General features: G+C 37.6%; 1 protein-coding gene across 5 annotated transcripts in view; it reads right to left on the reverse strand.

Annotated features, from left to right (window-relative positions):
• Nucleotides 1-24,182, reverse strand: part of Cox16 (cytochrome c oxidase assembly factor COX16) — a 61,659-nt gene that overhangs the window by 27,718 nt on the left and 9,759 nt on the right. For 2 of the 5 annotated variants that reach the window (XR_015445020.1, XR_015445019.1), the window contains exon 4: nucleotides 8,383-8,559. The exons of 2 other annotated variants lie outside the window; for them this stretch is intronic. Coding sequence is in view for 1 of the 3 variants with exons in the window: in XM_021247145.2 (XP_021102804.1) it covers nucleotides 21,656-21,772 (117 nt within the window). In the remaining 2 variants the exon portion in view is untranslated. Of the gene's footprint in view, nucleotides 1-8,382; nucleotides 8,560-21,527; nucleotides 21,773-24,182 lie in introns of those variants that run through there. One more of the 5 variants, XM_021247145.2, reaches the window with a different exon arrangement.

A 24,182-nucleotide genomic window follows, 5' to 3' on the forward strand; every position in this document is an offset into this window, starting at 1 on the left:
GGATGGTGGGAGAAACCCGATGGCCACATTTGTTTGCCCAAAGTGTTGGGAAGACAGATACTTCAACAACTCCACTGTCTCACCCATTTGGGAAAAAAGAAATTAAAAGATCTGGTAAGCTCTAAGTTTTCAGTCCCAGGACTACCTCTGTTGGCTCAAGATATTTGTTCCAGGTGCCATGTATGTGCCAAGGTAAACCCCCCCACCCCCAACGAGGTCCAACAAAGGAAAGAAAGAAGCTCAGCCAGTCCCAGCACCCAGAAGGAAGCTCCCTGCCTCCATCCCAGGCTGCTAGGGCAGAGAAGCTCAGCCAGTCTCAGCACCCAGAAGGAAGCTCCTCCACTGCCATTCCAAGCTCCTAGGGCAGAGAAGGTGAGCTGCGTGGGTGCCAGAAGCACACACCCCCCCTCATGGAAATGAGAAAACACATAAACAAGCCTCAAAAACAGACTTCCAGATCACCTACAGCAACCCCAAAGGGAAACGAGATGGAACAATCTGATACTCAACCACCTGGACTCTCTGAACTGGCAACAGAAGAGGATCTGGGAAAAATGAAATCAGAAATAATTACTCAGATAACAGCAAAGATTTTGCTCACGGTGCAAGACATGATTAATAAATCTAGAGAGGACACAGATAAAAAAATAGAGGATCTGAGGAACATGATGGAATCCCAACATAGAAAACAAATGGAATCCATAAAACAGATACAAACAGATTTCCAAGAGATTAAAAACTCTATGGAAAGTCTGCGCAGAAGAATTAACCAATGTGAGGATAGAATTTCAGATATAGAAGATAAGATTGCAATTAGTGAGGAGGAAAAGAAAAACTGCTTTAAAATTGTAAGGGAACACGAGAAATCAATCCAGCAGCTGCTAGACGATGCAAAGAAGAATAGCATAAGACTGATAGGAGTCAATGAAGAAACAGGAGAGAGTGCAGATGACATAAAAAAACTGTTCACAGAAGTGATGGCAGAAAACTTCCCAAGGAGGGGAAAAGAACTTGACATACAGATAAGTGAGGAATATAGGACTCCAGCTAGCCTTAATCAAAAAAAAATCTACACATAGGCATATAATAGTTAGGATTCCAGAAATCCAACAGAAGAACAAAATTCTACAAGCAGTGAGAGAAAAGAAACAAATCACATACAAAGGAAAGCTCATCAGAATCACAGCAGACTTCTCAATGCAAACCCTCAAGGCAAGAAGACCTTGGAGTCATGTATTTCAAGCCCCAAAGGAAAACAGCCTCCAACCCAGATTGATGTACCCTGCAAAACTATCTTTCAAAATTGATGGAGAAATAAGATACTTTCATGATAAAGAGCACTTCAGGAACTTCATGAATACCAAACCAGCACTCCAAAAAATTTTAGACAAAACCCTAGGAAAAGACAATGAGGATCACAACCCCAGGAAACCCAGCAGAATGAATCCATTGGGCGTGACAAATTAAATGCAAAGGGGGAGAATCCAACAAAAAGAAAAAGTCATGACAAGCCTTTTTAAACTTTTAACTTCATCTCCCTAATGAGTGTATAATTCAATCTTATTATTGTACTGATTAGTATTTTTCTGATTCTAGAGTTGCACACCTTTCCTTGTGCTATACTGGCTATTTATCATCTTCTTATGTCTACTTTTTAATTGGATTGTCTATTAATGAGCTGTAAGAGTTCTTTATATATTCTGGTCATAGGTTATATGCATTGTAAATATGGTCTGTTTAAGGACTACTTTTCATTTTAATGATGTCATTTAAAGTTCTAAATATTGATGGAATCTCATTTATCAATTTTTTTCTTTTATACATGTCTTTTATATCCTAGGTAGCTCTTGCCTACCCTGAATTCATAAACATTTTCCCTTATAATTTCTTCTTAAAGTTTCATACTTTTAGGCTTTCTTATTTAGGTTCATAGATCCCTTCAAGCTATTTTCATGTATGGAAAAAAAGGGTTGAGGTTAATTTTTCATATATGGATACCAGGTGTTCTAGTGCCGTTTGCTGAAAACACTATCTCTTCCTCGGCTCTTGAACTGAGTTTATATTCTATAAAATGCAAATGTTAAATAATCTTTCAAAACTCAGTGGATCATATATGTGTGGTTCTATTTCTAGATTCTCTGTTTTATTCAAATTATCTATATGTCTTTCCTTACACCAACACTGCCTTGATTACTGTAGCTTTAGAAGAAGTCTTAAAATTAGGTATTAAATATCTTCCAACACTGTTTTTGTTTTTTTGTTTTTAACTTTTCTAGGTCCTTTGTAGTTCTACATAACTTTTAAATTTCAGTATCCAATTCTTCATTTATAGCAAGTATACACAGGCCTGAATTTTTATATATACCTTATGTTTTCTAATCCTGCTAAATTCAAATACAAGTTATAGGGGCTTCTAGAGATTTCTTAGTATTTTCTCTGTAGATGATCATTTCATCTACATATAAAGATTTTGCTTCTACCTTGCAATCCTATCCTAATTGTGTCATTTTATTGCCAGACTCTTTTGGTGGGGCCTAGGTTTCAAAGTTTAATGGCCAGATAAAGAATAAGCCTATCAGCCCTTGTTCCCCACCTTAAGAAGAAAGCATTGTATCTTCTCCCTTCATATAAGGTATTTTTGCTGGAAGTATGGAGTACATGTCTTTAATCTGTTGAGAAGGTTCTGTTCTACTTGTAGTCTCCTGATAGCTTTTACCATGAACAGCTGTAGAATTTAGTCCAATACTTTTTCTCCAACTTGTGACAGGATCATATGGCTTTTTCCTTTCCTCTGTTAAAATGATGACTTTTGGGGGTGGATCTTCCAATGCTGAACCAACACTGCCATCCCTATAACAAAACCACTTTCTACATCCTGCCAGATCTGACTTCCAATAGTTTTGTTAAACAAATTTCTATCTATGTTCATACTTTTTTCTTCTATTATCTTTACCCAGTTTTAGGATTAGCACAATGTTGAGTTCCTAAAATGAGGGGAGAAATGTTCCTTCTTTTTTCTGCTTTGTTTGATATAATTTATCAGTTAAAATGTTTATGAGCCTGCTGTTGTCATATAGGTAGGTTTTCAAGCTAGGAATATACTTTCTTTAATAGGTGCTATTCAAATTTTATATTTCCTCCAGAGTTAGTTTCATTAATTTGTCTTCCAAGGTACTTCTTAGAAGTTGTCAAGTTTATTTCAAAAAAGATTTTTGTAATATTCTTTCTATATCCTTTTAAATTCTGTAAAATCTGAGGTAATGTCTCCTAGATCTTAATATTGCAATTTTAAAAATGTATAGCTGATATTGTGTAACAGGAAGAAAAGGTCTAAAAGAGCAGTGTAATTGGGAGAGGTGGGGGAAGGGAAAAAAGGTAAGGGCAAAATATGAGAACAGGAAAAAAAATGGAAACAAGGTCTTTGCAAATAGGGAAGGGTGGAGGGGGTGAAGGGAGGGCAAGGGAAGGGGAAAAAAAATAAGAACCAAGAGACTCATGTAATGGTACAAGATCCCAATGATGAATGTAACTGTATTTTATACCTAAAATGCACCAATAAAGTTAACGGGAAAAAAGAAAGGGGGGGGGGGGAGAAAGAAAGAAAGAAAGAAAGAAAAGAAAAGAAAAGAAAGGAGAGGAAGGGTTTGCTGTGAGTTTCCAATCTATCTTTGACACTGCTAAAAGTTACCTAAAAGGTATAAATGATGATGGGATTATCCTGCCTTTCCTTAGTGTTCACCCCTATTTCCTCAGGCAGTGAATTTAAGGCCCTTTGTAATGTGGCTTTGACATGTTTTACTGCCACTGTCTTGGATTCACTTCATACTCCAAACTAGAAAACGTTCTCTAAGCATTCCATGCATTTCCTACAATTCAAAATTTAGCTCCAGGGGAAAAGTTTCATGAAGCCTCTTCAACTCTTTAGGCAATGTAGATTACTCTCTCCTCCAACACGTTAAGATATACTATATATCACAAAGCACTTATCATACCCCATTATCATCTTTAATGTATAAATCAATGCCTTGAAAAGTGTATAAGCAACATGAAAACAGGAGAGAATCCTACTGTTTGAATCCCTGGCATCTACAAAAGTCCCTAACCTATGGCAATTAATTGATAAACATTCATTCAACATGATTTTGATAAAAGTTTACTATGCCAGTGGCTTGATCCAGCTGTGAAGCAGTTTTGATGTATACTTACTTGGCTTGTTTGAAAGCTGTTTCTTCCATGTTTAGGAGAAAAAGCAGCTAGAGTGATCTCAAGATCAAGTTAACTGAGGTTTTAAAGATTCTGGTTCTTTTTTGTCCCCCAGAAGAGCCTGCACTAAACCAAATGTGGCCGGTTTAATACTCTTGGAGTGATGTACTTCGAGCAGGGGCACTTTCCAGAGCACAAATGTGGGTAATCCCTGTGAAAAGTTTTAGAGCACACTGGGAAATGCTTCTGGAATTTCAGAACAGGATTGCACAAAACCAACCTCTCTATAACTGGCTTGGAACTTTATTTCTGTTGCTGCCCTGTGCCACACCTTGGTATTACATCTGCTCATTTCATAAGTAGATGGGACACATAAGATCACCTGAACAAGGCCTTTGGATCAAGCCAATGCATCAGAGATACTTACATGATGTAAGACATGTCATGCTTTTGCTCAAAACCCTCCAATATCTCACCATTCCCTTCGGAGGAAAGCCAAAGGCCATAAAGTACCCAACAAAACCTTTAAGATGTCTCTCTTCTCCTTCCTTTACCTTTCACTTCTCTCCAGTTACTTTCCCCCAGGCTCACTTGTCTTTAACCCTACTTGCCTCCTTTGTTCCTCTGCTCACACTCTCTCCCCAGGGACTTTGCACCAACTGTTCCTGCTGGCTGGAGCCCCAGATGTGCACATGGCTAACTCCCTTACTTCCTGCTCAAATATCATCTCAGTGAGGCCTACCCTGAGCATAACCTGCTGTCCCCTGCCACTACACTCTCAAGTCCCATTACTTTACTTTTTTGCCCATACACATCACTTTCTAAAATATAATTTACCTATTTATTGCTTAGTATTTATGTCTGTGAGAATATAATGCCCATATGAGCAGGGCTCTTCTGCTTTTAGATACTGTTGCATTTCAAATGGGAGACTGTTGCTTGGTTCACAGCATTACCTGGTAATAGTTATGGCACTAATTACAGTAATCCTTGTCATCTCTTCTCTGCTAGAATTTGTTCATGATAGAAACCCATGGATCTGCCTGAGTAGGGATTTTCCAACAATTTATTCAGTGCAGGATCTATAATGTTTTATTGCCAATAGAGTATTCGATGCCTTTCCTTAGGTCCATGACACATGATAAGATGATACAAACCAACAAATACTTCTATTTTTCTGTCCACTCTGCTTCTATTGTTCTAGTAGTGTTTTCAAGAGGAATATTCCTAAACATTAAGGTTCAAAAGGCAGAAAACAAACCAGAGACATTTTTAAAAACTGAACTATGTGAAACAATGCCTATAGAACAGAATATCTATCACCTATAAGCAGAGTATTTTTCTTGTGTTAATGAGTAATGTTACTAAGCACTAAAGCTAAATTTCTCTGCATATTAATGACTTTTGAGAAGAGTGTGAGAGAGGCAGTAGGTCGTGAAGGTATTGGTTATGAGCAAGAGAAGATACGGAAACAGAAGGCAGAATCCATCAACACCGCTACTTAGGAAAATGGCCACAGGGGAAGAAAGTGGGATGCCCATGAGTGGTGCTGCACATAATGGACTTTGGGGAAGAGTAATTGAGAATGGCATTTTTGAGTTGACTGTTGTGTGGTGCAGTATAAACTGCACCTCCTCTCTCTTCCTTAAGAAATAAATACTCAGTAAAGTTTACATTGACTACCAATACTTGGTGGTAGAGTTGGTTTTTTTAGGGCAGGAAGTTCAAATATGTTAAGCTCCATAGCCTAACATAGCCAATCAACTGCACTACAAATTGAAATGCTCCCCCAAACTCTCCAAGGTACAAGGTATCCTTGTATTGGATTGATACATTAATTCCTTTCCATCACATAAGGTCAGCTCAGAAACCAGTCTTTCTGTTGCAGTAGATAGAGAGAGCAGGAGGAGGAGAAATGGAACAGGACAGTTAAAAGAAACATTCCCAGCCCTTAAGGCTTAGTCTTATCTTACTCTAAAGCCACCCCTGTAAATGTCTAAGATCCCACCTTCCATTGTACAGATACAGAAATTGAAGTCCAGAGGTAGCAATGATTTGGCTACATCTAGGTAAACTCCCAAGTTCCCAACTGCCTTGCTATTTCAGCCTCAGGGTATGGAATGGTGTGCTAACACTTAGCTCTACTTTTCACACTCCAATGAAATACACAATCATAACATGATTCCACTTAGAAAACTGACCAGTAGGGTTGGGCCAAGTTTCTCTTATCTATCTCTCTTTGCTATAGAATGCCTGGGACAGTGCAGCTGCAAACAAAGTCCCAATGTACTTTGGTTATGGTTATAATCTAGATGCCCCCCTCCAAAGCCTCATGCACTCATAGGTGGGACTTTGAGGAGGTGAACAGATGATAGGGGTGTGATAGTAATCAGTGGATTAGTCCACTGATGAGTTAGTTTATATCAGAGTGGGTGGGTCTCTGGGGGCGTGGCCTAGAAGGGTGTAGCTCCCTCCCTCTGCCCTTCATCTCTCTCTGCTTCCTGCTGCCAGGCCCCTCTGCCATGCTGCCCTGCCTTGGAGCCAGCCAACTATGAACTCAAACCTCTATAAACTGTGAGGAAAACCTTTGCTCCCTATGGCTGTGGGTGTTGGGTGTTGCATCTCAGTGACAAGAAAGTAACTAAGACAGTTTCCAAACATTTAGCTTCTATAGCAGAAGCTTGGCCTTAAGCAAGTCAGTACCTTCTCTGCTACCTTTTCAGAGACAGACTAGAAACCAGGATATGTTTGTAGACTAGAAACCGGGATACCAGTCCCAACTGTCTCGCAGAGTACATTTAAGACATAAACCAAATAACCTGTTTGTTAGACAACAATACACAAAAAATATTTTACAGATTCTTTGAGATATAGAGGTTGTACCTAATCTGAAGCTAGGAGATCACTGATAGAAAACTCTCTTACAAAGTTAAAATTGCATCTTAAAAGGAAAGATAAGTAGATATTAATATATTACCCATTTAAATTACAAAGTTAAAATTGTCTTAAAAGGAAAGATAAGTAGATATTAATATATTACCCATTTAAATTGTTTCTATAAACATTTATAAGTTGTTCAACATGGAATGTAATTTAACATTTTACAAGTATTGACAAATAGAATATAGTCTTGTACCTCCAAGTAAAACTGTAGTCAAGAACAGAATTAACATATGACGGTGGTCCCAAAAATTATAATGAAGCTGAAAAATTCCTACTGACTAGTAGCACTGCAGCCATTATGATGTCATAGTGGAACATTATATATGTACTTGTGGTGATGCTGGTATAAACTTGTTGCACTGCCAGTCATGTAAAAGAATAGTGCATGATTACGTACAGAAGCTAATACCTGATAATTACTATGTTAATACTTTATGGACTTAACATGCTATACTTTGGATCATTATTTTAGAGTGTATTCCTTCTACTTATAAGTTTACCATAAAGCAGTATGCTGTGCTAAGTTGGCAGTAGCCTCATAATCTCATGTTTACTGTATCTCTTATCTCATGAATCATCATGTCTTGAGCTTGGTTTTAACCTCAACGTGTTCACTATGGGCTCCAAACATACAAAATCTACTATTATTGTCAGTAAGAAATCATGTTTGACCAAACAATGAAAATAAAAGTAGCCTATGAAGGTAGTAAATCACTACCTTCCAGTCAGGGAAGTCTCATTTTCCTATACCTATGATTTTAAAGAACCAGAACAAAGTGATAGAAGCTGTTAAATGGTCTATTGCATTGAAGCCAATGAGACTAACAAAAATTTGAGATATCTAATATCTGGAGATATCTCCCCATCAGTATGGAGATATCCTCATCTTAGATATGCAGAAACTTCCAATGGTCCATATTGAAGACCAGACACAATAGCACATTCCCCTTAGGACCCTGATGATCACAGCCCAAAGCAAAAAGTTTGTTTGCCATGTTAAAAGAAAGGCTGGAGCCAACTACAATGTTGAATTGAATGTTCTCTATAGGTGGTTTAAATAATTCAAGTCTCATCATTCATTAAATAAAGTGAAAGTGAGTGGTGAGCCTGCATATGCTGATGTAAAGGCAGTGGAAGAAGCTTTGGAAACTCTTCATGAGCTGATTGTGAACAAAAATTACACGCCAGAGTAAAACTTTAATATGGATGAACATCTGCAATTCTGAAAAGAGATACCTGCAAGACTTTCATCCATGAGAGGCCACGTGGATGTCAGCTTCCAAGGGTTTAGAGAACAGAGCACCAGTCCTCTTGGGGTTAATGCTGCAGGTTACAAATCGAAACCTTCTGTGATCGGGCACAGTGAGAACCTCGAGTCTTCAAGCACATCAATAAGCACATACTGCCAGCATACTACAGGAGAAATAGGAATGCATGGTGACCAACCTCCAAAACCGAGATGCTTGCCTCAGTTGCCATGTGGGCAAAATGTAACCCATCCCTTTCAAACTGACTTATTATTGATAATGCCGTCCCACTTCCTCTCTTTACTGGTGATCTTTATCCTGATTCAAAGTGGTGTTTCTTCCTCTAAACACCATCGCTGTGATCTAACCAATGGCGCAAGGAGTTATAGCAGTTTAAAAATTCTATTAGTAATATTTGTGATACCTAACAATCACATGTTTTGGTAAATTACTATGTATAATTATAATTGTATCTGATCATTTGTAATCTTTGTTATCCCCCTTTCTTGCAGTTCTTTCTCCTTCTCCAGATCCCCTTTTCCATCTCCAGAAAGTCCAGCCCCCTCTCTCCTATCGTCTCTTATTTGACTCTTCATTTCTATTTTGTGTTTCTGTTTAACCTTCTGTGTCTGATTGATTTCACTAAACCTTGCAGTCTCAAGATCAATCCATTTGCCTACAAATGACTAAAATTTCTCCTTCCTTATGGCTGAGGAATACTCCCTTGTGTATCCCACATTTTCTCTATCCACTCACCTGTTGGTGGGCGTAGACTGTCAGGTGTGACTGAAGTGAGTCCTTCACAAACAAATGGGACAAAGCAAACAGGCTGCTTTTAGCAAACAGCAGCTTCCTCAAAAATAGAGCAAATGGACTCAGATATAGCATACAACCTCCCTGGCGTCCAGTAATTGTGTACACACCTGAGCAGTCCTTGGGCATCTGAGTCATAAATATTTCACGCCAGACTCCTTAGGCCCTTCAATACCTATATAAGCCTAATTCCGTTCCCAGTGAGTTTCTAATCTCTCCCTCTCCCCTGGTGTTAGCCCAGTCACTCATGGATGAAATCTCTCCCAGCTAGCTGCCACTATCTCTCTCTCCCAATGTCAGCCCATCCACACATGGATGTGATAAACAGCTTTTCCCAGCTAGCTGCTAGAATCTCCTGATTTTAGACCCTGTTAGCTGGAATACACTTTCCTTTCAAAAGCCTATTTTTGACAAGTGGATTCTTTATGACAGAGACCACTTCCGAGATTTAGCTATTTAGAGTTATGCTGCTATAAACATGATTATGCACTGTAACTGTAAAATATCTTTAACTCTTCTGGGAAGATACCCAGAAGAAATATGGAATTTCTCTTTTTAGGTTTTTGGGAATTTCCATACTGATTTTCATAGCACTTGTACTGGTTTACATTCCCACCAACACTGTAGAAGGGGTCCTTTTTCCCTAAAACCTCACCAGCATTTGCTGCTTTTTGAGTCCTTAATGATAGCCATTCTTCCTGGAGTAAGACTGACTCCCAGTGTTGTTTTGATTTCCATTTCTTTGATGGTCAAAGAGGATGAACATTTTTTTTCCTGTACTTACTGGCCATTTGTATTTCTTCTTTTGAGAAAAGTCTATTCATTTTGATTGCCCATTTTTTTAAATTGGGTCTTTTGTTTATTGGCTTCTAATTTTTTTTCTTTATATATTCTAGGTATTAGCCCTCATTCTGAGGAGTAGCTGGCAAAAGTTTTTTGCCCATTCTGGAGGTTGTCTCTTCACTGTTGACTTTTTCTTTGCTGAGCAGAAGCTCTTTAATATAATCCCATTTGGTTGATTCTTGGTATTGTTTCTTGTGTAATCAGGGTTCTGTTCAGAAAGTCCTTGCCTATGCCTTCTAGACTTTTACCTACTTTATCCTCCAGCAGATGCAGTGTTTCTGCTTTAATATCGAGGTCTTTGATTCATTTTGATTTGATTTTAGTGCAGAAAAAACATACACACAAAAAATAAAAACATAAACGCACCTGTCCTGGAGGGCATTAGTTGAGCTTCTGCCCCAGGCTTTGCTGTTTGCTTCACCTGGTTCATCTCTCTCAGCTCCATTTGTAGTAATGTCCCAGTTCTGCCAGCCTTTCTCTGGCTGGGGACATCAGTGGCCCTTTGTGGTCAGGCAGGAGGTGGTAACCCTGCTCCTGCACTTTTCTGATGGCCTTTCTCTGCTCCTTTTACTCCTGGGTCAAAGCAATAGTGTGCTTTTCGGGTTTGGGGGTTTTAGTGATTTCTAGGAGCTAGCAGGAAATAGCCTCCACGGGCTCTGATTTGGGTTGCTTTCTCCACCTGCAGTGATCTTGCATCACAGTTTTTCAGTTTTAGAGGATCTCTTTTCCAGCCCATGATTTCAGGGGCATTTACGGCATGGCAGAAGAGAGCCCTTCTGCATGGAACTCATAGGCATGTTTAGGGAATGGCAGAAGGGAGCTCACATGGGTGGAGAGCTCATCGGCTTTTGGTGGGTGGTGGGAAGAACCCTGCATGGGCACAGAGCTCAGAGGTGTTTGGAGGGCAGGTGGACGGAGATAGCCCACACAGGTGCAGAGCTCAGTAGTACTTGGCGGCGGGAGGGGGGGCGTAGTGGGAGAGTGCCTCACCTGACTTTTCTCTAACCCCAGCTCCAACGGGTCACAGCCACTGCAGGCTCCTGCACTCATGTCTCACAGATCTCTCAATGTTTGTGTGTCTAACTAGCCCCGGGTCCTTTATTCATCTGTCCCTAGAGCTTGCCGATTCTAACTCATTGTAGTCTGAGTAATTATTCTACTCTGAGTACTCATTCTACTCTGAGTAATTCTCTGGATTGCATTTTCCATAATGCCCTGATCTGAAGAGGCAGTCATGCAAATATCTTGCTTAGTGGGCACCATCTCCCAGTGGAGGAAGAGTTAGGCTGGGTGGGCATTGGGCAGTGTCTGAGCTGGGTACCAATTGCAGCTCAACAGACCCTGCTGCACTCAGCTTCTTCTCTCAAGGGGTTTCAACTTCTCCCTAGATAGTGTATTTGCCACCTCGGCTGTAAGCTGTGCCAGGATTGAGACATGGTCGTGCTTCTTATTCTAAACACCCTTGTTACTGTATTTCCTATGGTGGGCTTTTCCTTCAATTTGTCTTTCTGTGATTGGGTTTTTGTTTGACCCTGTTTCTAGTACATGTGAACCTTGGTGAGCACATTCCCAACATCTTGTGAGCACTGTGGCCTCTAGTCCATCATGATGCTCTCTTCCTACTGCAGCTTTTGAAGCTGACTACCTGAAGAGAACCTTTGCACAGGATACTGTTGCACCTGAGGAGGACACTGAGCGGACACTTGAAGCAACACCAGAAGTTTGCATTTATGACTACATCAAAACTTTGCTTGGGCTTGGGGTGATGTCACAAAGAAGTATATGAATGGCACCCAGAAGACACCCAATAAATTTGTCCATGACATCAACAGATTTGCCAAAGATGTGGAGGTTGCAAAACCAAGGCTGTGGTTGAGATGCCAAACAACTTTAATGAGGGTGTGGATGAGGATGGCACTGAGGACCTCCTAGATATGTTTCCTGAGGAATTTAGGAGTACTTATCGGTACCAGAACAGTAACACATAGCTAAAGAGCCAGGAGGAAAGAAAATTTCAGGAGAAAAGCACTCTCAGGAAAATTCAGTGAAAAGTTTAGCAGGTTTTACAAATCTCAAAAAACTCATTATAAAGTTTAAAAACATAGGCCCCAACTCTGGAAAGTTTTTAGTAACAGATATGAATGTTCATTGTGCACTGACTACTTAACAAGCAAATCCATGATGAAAAAGAAACTAATCAAGCAAGTCACCACGGCCATGTTTGTGTAGAGAATGACACCTGCACAAGAGGAGCCTCAGGTGGTTCCTAAGGAGGATTCCAGAAAAAGACTGTCATCATAGGAGATGCCAGCTCCATGTGCATTAGTGCTTCTGAAGACCTTCCGGGGGGACAAAATGGAGAGGGGAAGACAGTGACACTGATGATCCTGATCCTGTGCAGGTGTTGGTTAATGCATATGTTTGCATCTTAATTTTTAACAAAAAAGTTTAAAAACTAAAATATAGGGCTGCAAGCATATCCCAGTGGTGCAGTACTTGTCTAGTATGTGTGAGGCCCTTGGTCTAATCCTTAGGCAAAGTATAAAAAGTAAAAAATGAAAAAATAGAAAACTTACAGAAAAAGGATATAGAGAAAATATTTTTTGTAAAGCTATATGATACATTTGTATTTTAAACTAAGTGTTATTATAAAAAAGTCAAGACATTTAAAGACCTAAGAAGTTTATAAAGTAAAAATATTGCAGTAAGCTATGATTATTATTGAAGAAAGATTTTTCTTATAAAATTAGTATAGCCAAAGACAACAATGGTGTTTAAGTCCATATTAGTGTATATTCATGTCCTAGATCAGTGATGGCAAACCTTTTAGAGGTTTCAATGATACAGACAGCCTGCTGTGGCACACATGCCATAGGTTCGCCACCACTGTCCCAGACCTTCACATTCACTTACCACTCACTCACTCACTCACCTGGAGCAACTTCTAGTTCTACAAGTTCCACCCGTAATTCCTCTAAATGGTTGTGCCATTAAAAAAAATCTTTTATACTACAGTTTTATGTACCTTTTCTATGTTTAGATACCATTTTAATACCAATTAAATACCACTGTGTCACAGTTGTCTACTGTATTTGGTATGGCAACATGCTATATAGGTCTGTAGTGCAGGTGGCTAACAGGCTCTATCATACCGACCTGTAAGTATACTCTATTATGTTCATACAAGGACAAAATCACCTCATGACACATTTCTCAGAACATAACCAGGTTGTTAAGCAATATATGACTGTCTCGTGTAGTGTTACTTCTTTTTGACCTAATAAAATTTCTTTAATATTTCTTGTAAGCCAAGTTTGCTTGCAATGATTTCTCTCAATTTGTTTATTTGAAAATATCTTTATTTTGGTTTCGGTTTTGAAAGAGAATTTTCTTGGAATTATTTTTCTTGCTTGGCAATATTTTCTTTCAGCACTCTGACTATGTCATCCTGTTGTCCTCTGGTCTCCACTGTATCTGATGAAAAATTAGCTATTGACCTTATTGAAAATTCCTTCTCTTGCTGCTTTCAAGAATTTTCTCTTGGGGCCATTCCACTGCTCCCAGGGCAGAGGAAGTGAGCCAATCCCAGCGCCCAGGAGGAGGCTCCTCAGCCGCCATTCCACTGATCCCAGGGCAAAGGTGAGCCTCCCGGGTGCCAGCTGCACCGTACTCCCCCCACCCCCCGTGGAAATGAGAAGACATGTGAACAAGCCTCAAAAAAGACTTCCAGATCACCTACAGCAACACCAAAGGGAAATGAGGTGGAACACTCTGATTCTCAACCACCTGGACTCCCTGAACTGAAACAAAAGAGGATCTGGAAAAAATGAAATCAGAAATAATTTCTCAGATAATAGCAGAGATTGTGCCCATAGTGCAAGACATGATTAATAAATCTAGAGAGGACACATATTAAAAAAATAGAGCAGCTGAGGAACATGATGGAATCCCAACATAGGAAACAAATGGAATCCATAAAACAGAAGCAAACACATTTCCAGGAGATTACAAACTCCATTGAAAGTCTACGCAGCAGAATGAACCAATGTGAGGACAGAATTTCAGATATAGAAGATAAGATTGCAATTAGTGACCAGGAAAAGAATAATTGCTTTAAAACTGTAAGGGACCACAAGAAATCAATCCAGCAGCTGCTAGACGATGCAAAGAATAACAACACAGGACTGATTGGAGTCAATGAAGAAAGAGGAGAGAGTGCAGATGACATAAAAAAACCTGTTCACAGAAGTGATGGCAGAAAACTTCCCAAGGAGGGGAAAAGAACTTGACATACTGATAAGTGAGGCATATAGGTCTCCAACTAGTCTTGATCAAAAAAAACTCTACGCACAGGTGTATAATAGTTAGGATTCCAGAAACCCAACAGAAGAACAAAATTCTACAAGCAGTGAGAGAAAAGAAAAAAATCACATACAAAGGAAAGCGCATTAGAATCACAGCAGACTTCTCAATGCAAACCCTCAAGGCAAGAAGACCTTGGAGTGATGTACTTCAAGCCCTAAAGGAAAACAAGCCTCCAACCCAGATTGATGTACCCTGCAAAACTATCTTTCAAAATTGATGGAGAAATAAGATACTTTCATGATAAAAAGCACCTTAGGAACTTCATGAATACCAAACCAGCACTCCAAAAAATTTTAGACAATATCCTAGGAAAAGACAATGAGGATCACAACCCCAAGAAGCCCAGCAGAATGAATCCATTGGGCATGACAAATTAAAAGCAAAGGGGGAGAATCCAACAAAAAGAAAAAGTCATGACAAGGCTTTTAAAACTTTTCACTTCATCTCCCTAATGACTGTATAATTCAATCTTGTTTTTGTACTGATTAGTATTTTTCTGATTCTAGTGTTGCACACCTTTCCTGGTGCTGTACTGGTTATTTATCATCATCTTGTGTCTACTTTTTAATTGGGTTGTCTATTAATCAGCTGTAAGAGTTCTTTGTGTATTCTGGTCATAGGTTATATGCATTGTAAATATGGTCTGTTTAAGGACTACTTTTCATTTTAACAATGTCATTTAAAGTTCTATATTTTGATGGAATCTCATTTATCAGTTTTCTTTTATACATCATGTTTTTTGTAACCTAGGAAGTTCTTACCTACCCTAAATTCATAAACATTTTCCCTTATAATTTCTTCTTAAAGTTTTATAGTTTTGGTCTTTCATATTTAGGTTCATAGATCTGTTCAAGTTATTTTTATGTATGGAAATAAAGGGTTGAGGTTAATTTTTCATATACGGATACCAGGTGTTCTAGTGCCATTTGCTGAAAACACTCTCTTTTCCTCTGCTCTTGAATTGTATAAAATGTTAATGTTAAATAATCTTTCAAAACTCAGTGGAACATATATATGTGGTTGTATTTGTAGATTCTGTTTTATTCCAATGATCTATGTGTCTTTCCTTACACCAACACTGCCTTGATTACTGTAGCTTTAGAGGAAGTCTTAAAATTAGGTACTAAACGTCTTCCAACACTGTTTTTTTTCTCTTTTTCTTTTTACTTTTCTAGGTCCTTTGTACTCCTAACTTTTAAATTTCAATATCCAATTCTTCATTTGTAGCAAGTATACACAGACCTGAATTTTTATATATACCTTGTGTTTTCTAATCCTGCTAAATTCAAATACAAGTTCTAGAGGCTCCTAGAGATTTCTTAGTATTTTTTCTGTAGATGATCATTTCATCTACATATAAAGATTTTCCTTCTACCTTGCCAATCCTATGCTAATTGAATCATTTTATTGCCAGAATAGTTTGCTTTAGGCCTATGTTTCAAAGTTTACTGGAGGGGTGAAGAGTAGGCATATCTGCCCTTGTTCCCCACCTTAGGGAGAAAGCATTGTATCTTCTCCCTTCATATAAGGCATTTTTGCTGGAAGTATGGAGTACATGTCTTTGATCTGTTGAGAAGGTTCTGTTCTACTTCTAGTCTCCTGATAGCTTTTACTATGAACAGTTGTAGAATTTAGTCTAATATTTTTTCTGCAACTAGTGACAGGATCATATGGCTTTTTCCTTTCCTCTGTTAAAATGATGACTTTTGGGGGTGGACCTTCCAATGCTGAACCAACACTGCCATCCCTGTAATAAAACCACTTTCTACATACTGCCAGATCTGACTTCTAACAGTTTGTTTTGTTAAACAAATTTCTATCTATGTTCGTACTTTTTTCTTCTATTATCTTTATCCAGTTTTAGGATGAGCACAATGTTGATTTCCTAAATGGAGGGGAGAAGTGTTCCTTCTTTTTTCTCCTTTAAATGTTTGATATAATTTATCGGTTAAAATGTGTATGAGCCTGTTGTTGTCATATAGGTAGGTTTTCAAGCTAGGAATATATTTTCTTTAATAGGTGCTATTCAAATTTTATATTTCTTCCAGAGTTAGTTTCATTAATTTGTCTTCCAAGGTATTTCTTAGAAGTTGTTGAATTTATTCCAGAAAAGATTTTTGTAATATGCTTTCTATATCCTTTTAAATTCTGCAAAACCTTTGGTAATGTCTCCTAGATCTTGATATTGTAATTTTTAAAATGTATAATTGATATTGTGTAATAGGTAGAAAAGCTCTAAAGGAGCAGGGGAAGTGGGAGGGGTAGGGGAAAGGAAAAAAGGGAAAAGAAAAAATGAGAAAAGGAAAAAAATGGAAACAAAGTCTTTGCAAGTAGGGAAGGGTAGAGGGGGTGAAGGGAGGGCAGGGGAAGGGGAAAAACATAAGAACCAAGATATTCATGTAATGGTACAAGATCCCAATGATGAATGTAACTGTATTTTATATCTAAAATGTACTGATAAACTTAATGGGGAAAAAAACAAATAAAATACATAAATAAATCTAGAAAAAAGAGAATTTTCTCTTGGTTTTTTTTTCTTTCAATATCTTCACTTTGATTATGTGTAGGAGTGGCTCTTTTTGCATTCATCCTATTTGAAGACTGTTGAACTTCCTTGATGTTTAGATTAATTTTCATCAAATTGGGTGAATTTTTAAGCATTATTTCTTTTTCTTACTCCCTCCCTCTCTTCCTTCATTTTTTAAAAGAACCAAAAATGAAACAAAAAGCATCTAGCAATTCAAATATTGTATAAATGAAAGATGCATTTGCATTAAGTCAAAAGGTAAGAAATTTCTACCTGTATTGTCACTGTAGTTCATTTGTTTGGGGTGGGGGGTGGAGATTGAAACATCTTTTAAAAACTGATATGAAAAAGTTACAGGCAAGATTATCTCCTAGAAATTCAAGGTCTCAAAAGACTATCTTCAACTAGCAAAACTGAGAGCATAAAAAATTACTGATTACAGAAAAAAATATTCAAAGTTTCTTATACATATTTTTTAGCAAATCCAAATCTTCTGAGGAGACACAGAAAAAAAATTGCTTGGAATACAATCTGAGGCCATCCACAGTTAGAGAAGAAAGTTTGAAAATTAGTATATTATTTTTCATCAAATTTCAGGGTCCTCCAATAAACAACAGAGCAACATCTGGATCTCTGTAAATCAATAGAATCCCTTGAAGACTCATTTGATACTTGTCTCACATCATTACATGGCAAAATTGAAACAACATTTTACTCATTAAGAAATAAGTCCAGGGCCGGGGATTTAGCTCAGTGGTTCTGCCACCTGGCTTGCAAGCGCAAGGATCTGAGTTTGATCCCAGGTACCAATAAATAAATAAATAAATAAATAAATAAATAAATAAAATCCAAGAAATAAGTCCAAAGCCACGTGAGTAAATTTCATTCTCTTCAAGGATGGAGTGAATGGCAGAGGAGAAACAATCCCAGCAGATCTCCTTAATTAATATAAAATTGTTATGAAAATCATAATAGATCCAATTTTATTGAATTAGTTTACAAATGTCATCCAGTAATAAGCTAAACACTTGTGACATCCTAGAGAACACACTAAGGTAAAATGCAAAACCCAACGAGATCACTGTGTTGAATAAAGTAATAATTACAGTGGAGGTAGCTGGGTAGAATTTTGCAGTTTAGCAATTATTTCTTTGAATACTTTCATGTTCATTTTCTCTTTCTTCTGTTACTCTTGACAAGTAGATTTGGTGCATTTAACGATGTCTGGCATTCCTCTGTGGTTCCCCCCACCCACCCATTCTTTTTTGTTTCTCAGATTACATATTCTCAATTAATTTTCAAGTTACCCAGTCTTTTGTTCTGTCAGCTGAAAACTACTGTTGTGTCTCTCTAGTGGAGTCTTCATTTTGGTTCTTGAACTAATCAGCTTTAGAATTTCTATTTGTTTCTTTTTGTAATTAAAAAAAATTCTCTATTTGATGAATCACTCAGTATACCTTCAATTCTTTCTATAGAGTAAGTCCCCATCTTACAAATGTTCAAATTGTGAACTTTCACAGGTATGAATGGACCTCCCATTTGGGTTTTCTATGCTTTACATTGTATATCTGTCAAAGGTGTATACAATTCACTTTGTCAGACTTACAAATGAATCTGACTTACATTCTCCCAGATCGTAACTTGTTTGTAGAGGACTCAGTGTACTAACTTTATATTCACTAAGTTATTATTATTTCATTTTGTACTTTTTGTGTGTGGTGGTACTGGGAATTGAACCTAGGGCCTTACATTGAACTGCATCCCCAGTCCTATTTATTTATTTATTTATTTTGAGAGAAGATCTTGCTAAGTCACTGAGCTGCCTAGGCTGGGCTTGAACTTGGAATTGTCCTGCCTGAGCAGGACATGTACCAGCACGCCTGGCTTAGAAAATAGTTTTAATTTTTCTTTAGTTCTTTGAGCCAGGAGTGATTCACAAAAGTACTGTTTAATCTTCAAGTATTTGGAGATTTTTTATCTGTTAGTGGTTTGCTACTTCATTGTTAGGCACGTGTACATTAAAAATTATGCCTTTGTAGAAAGGACCCCTTATCATTATATAATAGCCCTCTGTTTTGTCTGATATTAATAGTGACCTCAGCTTTCATTAGTGCTAGCATGGCATATCTACTTTTCTCCCTCTTCCCCCTTTCTCTTTTTTCCTCAGTCATATCCACTTTGTTGATGATCCAATAAAAAAATTCATTTGTGTATGTTTAGAATTTTACTTTCTTTCTTCTATTTTTCTGCCTTTATTATCCATCTGTTCTTGTTACATACATTCCCCATTAGAGTTCCTATCACATTAATCAATTATTTTATATTCCCAAGCTGATAATTCCAACACTTAGTAGCTGAGTCTAGTTCTGATGCTTATCTTGTCTCTTCAAACTATCTTTCTTCTTCCTTTTTTGTTGAATCTTGGACATGATATACTGGACAAAAAGAACCCCCATGAAGAGGCCTCTACTGATGTGGTAACAGGAGTAAGGAGCATTCAATAGGCCTATGATTAGGCCTTTAGTGAAAGTAGCCCCTTGGACTTTTACCTTCACAATTACTTCTTGGTCATTCTCCCAGTCCCTCATCCCCCACTAGGTAAAACAGGTAACTGTGATTCTGTGCTTAGGTCTCCAGTTTTCATGCTGGTGGTTCTTCCTGTGACCTCAATTCTCACATGGACTAAAGAAGAGTTTGTTTTGAGTTTTTTCAATTTATTAGGAGTTAAAACTTGAAGATTCTCACATGTCAAAAAGGAAACCAGAAGTTTTTTGTGCTGCTGCTTTTGAAGAAACTGATGATTTTCCAAGGTGGCTTTCTTATTTAACATGATGCCACCAATGCATGAGAGATTTGGTTTCTCCACATCTTGGTCAGCATTTGGTACTCCCACTATTTTTCAATTTTAGTGTGTGTATACACGTGTGTGCACGCGCGTGGTAATGAAAACTGAACCCAGGGTGTCTCACGTGTCAGGCCAGTGTTCCACCACTGAACTACATCCCCAGATTTTTTTGAGATAGGTTCTCCATGCTGGCCACAAACTTGCAGTTCTCCTGTTTCATTCTCCTGAGAACCTGGGATTACGGGTGTGCACCACCATACCCTGCTTATTTTAGCTGTTCTAAGAGGTACTTAGCAATATTTCAATGTAGTCTAAATGAACATTTCCCTAATGGCTAGTCATAGCAAATGCTTTTCGTGTGCTTATTTGCCATCCATATACCCTTTTATTGAAGTATCTCTGTTTCTTGCCCATTTTATTATGGAGTTTTGAAGACTGTTATTGGAATTCTGTATGTATTCTAGACATAAATCTTTTGCCAGATGTGTTATTTACCAATACCTTCCTTCAGTCTGTACATCTGTCATCAATTTAACAGTCTTTAAGGAGTAACAGTTTGTGATTTTGATAAGGTCAGTTTGATAATGTTTTCTTTTATGAACATTTTTGCAAGAAATATTTAGTATGAACTATTTACCAGGTTTAGAAGATTTTTTCCTAAAAGATTTTTACATTTAAATAAGTGATCCACTTTTGAATTACTTTATTGTAGCAGTGAGATTTGGGTGAATCAATCTCTCTGTCTCTCTCTCTCTCTCTCTCTCTCTCTCTCTCTCTCTCTCTCTCTCTCTCAACAAACCCTATTACTCTTCCAGATAATTAAGTCTTATAAATCACCTCTATCGCAAATTATCACTACAAGATAACCAGTTTACTCTACTCTTTACAACAGTAACTTGCTGATAAGAATAAAAATTTTTCACAGGGGTAAAAGTGGTCCAGATTTATGACTTTTTGGCAATTGTAGTGGGACTAGTTGAGACTTTAGGCATTTAGAATTAAGCATAAAAATACCAGAAGGTAGAGGGTCAAGGCTGTCCAGAACAGTGAAAAGGAGAAAATGCATAAGAAAAACAGGAACATTCTTATCCTCTTACTAGGGATTGGGTTATAACAAACCTAAAATTAAAAACCAAAACCAACCAACCAAATAAAAAGCTAGGATAATTTTGTATACAAATTATGCTAAGGCATAAAGCATACCTTAAATAAGCTTTTTCCAAATAGCAGTTATCTCTGAATTACCTTAACAATTTGCTGTGTTCTGCTTACAATCATGTACTACTACATTATTTTTGTCTTAATGTTAATTTCTTTAAAATTTTTTGTTTAGCTGGGAATGTTATTTCCTTAACATTGATAATATGTTTAAACATGTCATCAACACACTCATCAGATGGTGCTTTAGAGACTGATTAGCCTACTATGATATATTGCAAATAATACTAAGAGTGTTACCAGATGGTGATCAAGATTACTTTCCTATGTAAGTTTAGCATGAAATCACTGCTCAGTTTTACTGTGAGAATTTGAACCTAAGCCTACTATTTTCATTATAAATCTGAATGAAGTATAAAATGTTGCAGTAGTGGCTGGTAGAAATGAGTGCCCAGCTGGAGAGTGGGATATGTGACATACTTTGATAGCAGTACTCACATTTTTGTTGAAATGTGTTTTTATGTTGTCAATACCGTTACTTTGATTTGTAAGTGGACTAGCTGAGAAATACAAAGACCTGTACTTGACTTTTTAAAAATCAAGTTTATCTTCTATCAAATTACTCATAGCCAAGTTTCCACAGACCTAGAATTTTAAATCAGTGATCCAGTGTGACCCATTGATAACATTTCTTAAAAAGAATGAGCACAGTCACGTAGTCTTAGTCTTAAGGATTTCTGGATTTCGTCCTTGAAGGAGATCAGGATCTTCCCAAGGCCTTGGGCCACGAATATTCTTCCAGTCTTCAAAAGTAGAGTCCTTTATTTTCTATAGGACCACAAAAGTTAAAGTGTTCAAGTTAGTGTAGGAGCCTGTGGCTTTGATTAGGAAATCACTGAATGAATGCATAGAAAGCATCCAACAGGCCCTCAATTAGAATTTCAACACACATGTATACTATAAACCAAACACAATAACTGAAAAGAAGTTGTACTTCTTAGAATTTAAAACTTTTCATGGTTGCTACTGATGTTAATGCCGATCTTTCCCCCACAGTAATAAAACTACTAACACAGGAAAAGTGTCTACATGCTTTATATATTGAGAGTGCAGAGTAAGGTAAGAAGCTGGGAGGAAAAAAAGTGTGACTCCAAAGGCTGATCCAGAATAATTACTATAAAGGTTAGCATGAGTGATGGAAGAAAATGAGAAGCAAAGAACAAAGGTAGAGACCTAAAGTCTTCTACAAGGAACAGACCAATATGATTTATCTTGTGTCTGAGAAATAAGCCTGTGGTTAAGAATAAAAAAGACTTTCCCTACAGTTAACATGAGCAATACCCTTTTGAGCAGTCAAAACTCGTTTCAGCTGCAATTCTGATTATTCTACTTTCACTTAGTATGAAGAGTCTCTCAAGCACAGGAAGGCAGGATCAAAGGGAAGAACAAAAATGTTTCTTCTCCCTTGCAATGACCATCACTCTGAAAGTTACTTTTATACATTTGCTGCTTTGATTTTTCTGGAATAATTAAGTAAAACAGAAAAAAAAAAAAAAGAGGCTGACAGAATACAGGTAATTTATATCCAAAGATATAAATGGGGGAAAATGGCCTAAGTTCACCTTGACATTTGGGTACTAAGCATTATGGTTTTACTAATTAGCTGTAAAACCTTTAGCATTTATTTAAGCCACCCAGGCATTAATTCTTTGATAAGTAATCATGAAAAGACAGGGATAAATGTTTGATATGGTTTCCTCAGTTCTCAAATTCCATGGTTTCTGTAAGAACTAAAAGGAAAATCTCCCAAATAAATCTTTCATAACATCATCACTGGTATAGTGCTTACATGTCCTCAAGTAGCCAAATAGGGAAGTAGTGAATAAAAACACACGAAGAAAAAAACATGAAGAGACTGAATTGAATATATGTAAAGGAACAAAATTTTATTAATTTAGCATGGAAGAAGGTAAAGTATTTTTACATGTTGTTATGAAATGATCTAAAGATATGAAAAGATTTTAATAGAGTAGTGGCCAATAACCAAATAAAATAAGACATGCATGCTAAAGAGGATTAAAATCAATCTTAGATGACAGGCAAGATTGATAGAACGAGGTGATATATAAATGTCTGATATTAGAGATTCTTACGATTTACATCTAAAATGTCCCCCAAAATTCTGTGTGTGGAAGGTTTACATCTAAAATGTCCCCTTTCCATCATGGAGGTGCTGTACTATCAGTTGATTCATGCACTGATAGGTTCAGTAGCTGAATGTACTGTTAGAAGCTGGGGCCCGGTTGGAGGGCGGAGTCACTGGTGGCCATGACCTGGAAGGGTGCGTTCTTATCCCTGGCTCCTCTCTTCTTTCTCTGCTGCTTGGCTGCCATGAGATAAGTAACTTTCCTCTGCCCAGGCCCTTCTACCAAGCTTTTGCTGCCTTGGAGCTAGTAGATCATGGACTGAAACTGTGAGCCAATATAAACCTGTCTTCTTGTAAGTAGTGGGTGTTGGGTATCGGACGGAAAAGTGATTAAGGTGATTTTTGGACAAAAGGTTCTTTGTAGAAATGCTACAAAAGATAGTGACTGAATCACAGATTGTACACGCATGCAGGGGAAGACATTCAAGACCTACCAATTACTAGCCAACTGCCATAGGAATGAGAGTGGAACAGATTCAAGAAATGTTGAGGAAAAACAGTGTCAGGAAAATTGGATTTTGAGCCCTACCAGAACAGAGACTTCTCCTTAATACTAGCCAAGACATCTAAAAAAAGCTTCTCTTTATGAGTAAGGATTATGTTGAGAAGAGTGCCTACTTCTCCAACAAAATTTAAAAGCAAGCCCTGCCAAGATCCTCTGGGGAGATGGTTTGAAGAATGAGTCCAACATCAAGTTACAGCGATCTAAGAAACAGCACAGCCTTTCCATGGTTCTCCCTTTCAAAGCACAACACCAACTTCAAAGTGATCGGCCAATAACTTAACTGTCAGGTAAAATGAAAATCAGTACTTTTCAGAAATCTCTTCAATGTATTACTCACGTCCAACTTTCAATGAAAAATGACCACACACAAGGAAACAGGAAAATGGGATTCAGTCAAAAAATGAATACAAACCCGAGTTTAATCCCCAGTACCAAAAAAAAAAAAGAAATGAATAAAATATAAATGGAGAACATATTTCCCTCCCCACATCCTGTAATACAATGTGCTATGAAGCTTTTCGATTTCT

This window comes from Heterocephalus glaber, unplaced genomic scaffold, assembly GCF_053883595.1.
Source record: "Heterocephalus glaber isolate CG9 unplaced genomic scaffold, H.glaber_assembly_v1.0 deba00001608, whole genome shotgun sequence".
NCBI lineage: Eukaryota > Metazoa > Chordata > Mammalia > Rodentia > Bathyergidae > Heterocephalus > Heterocephalus glaber.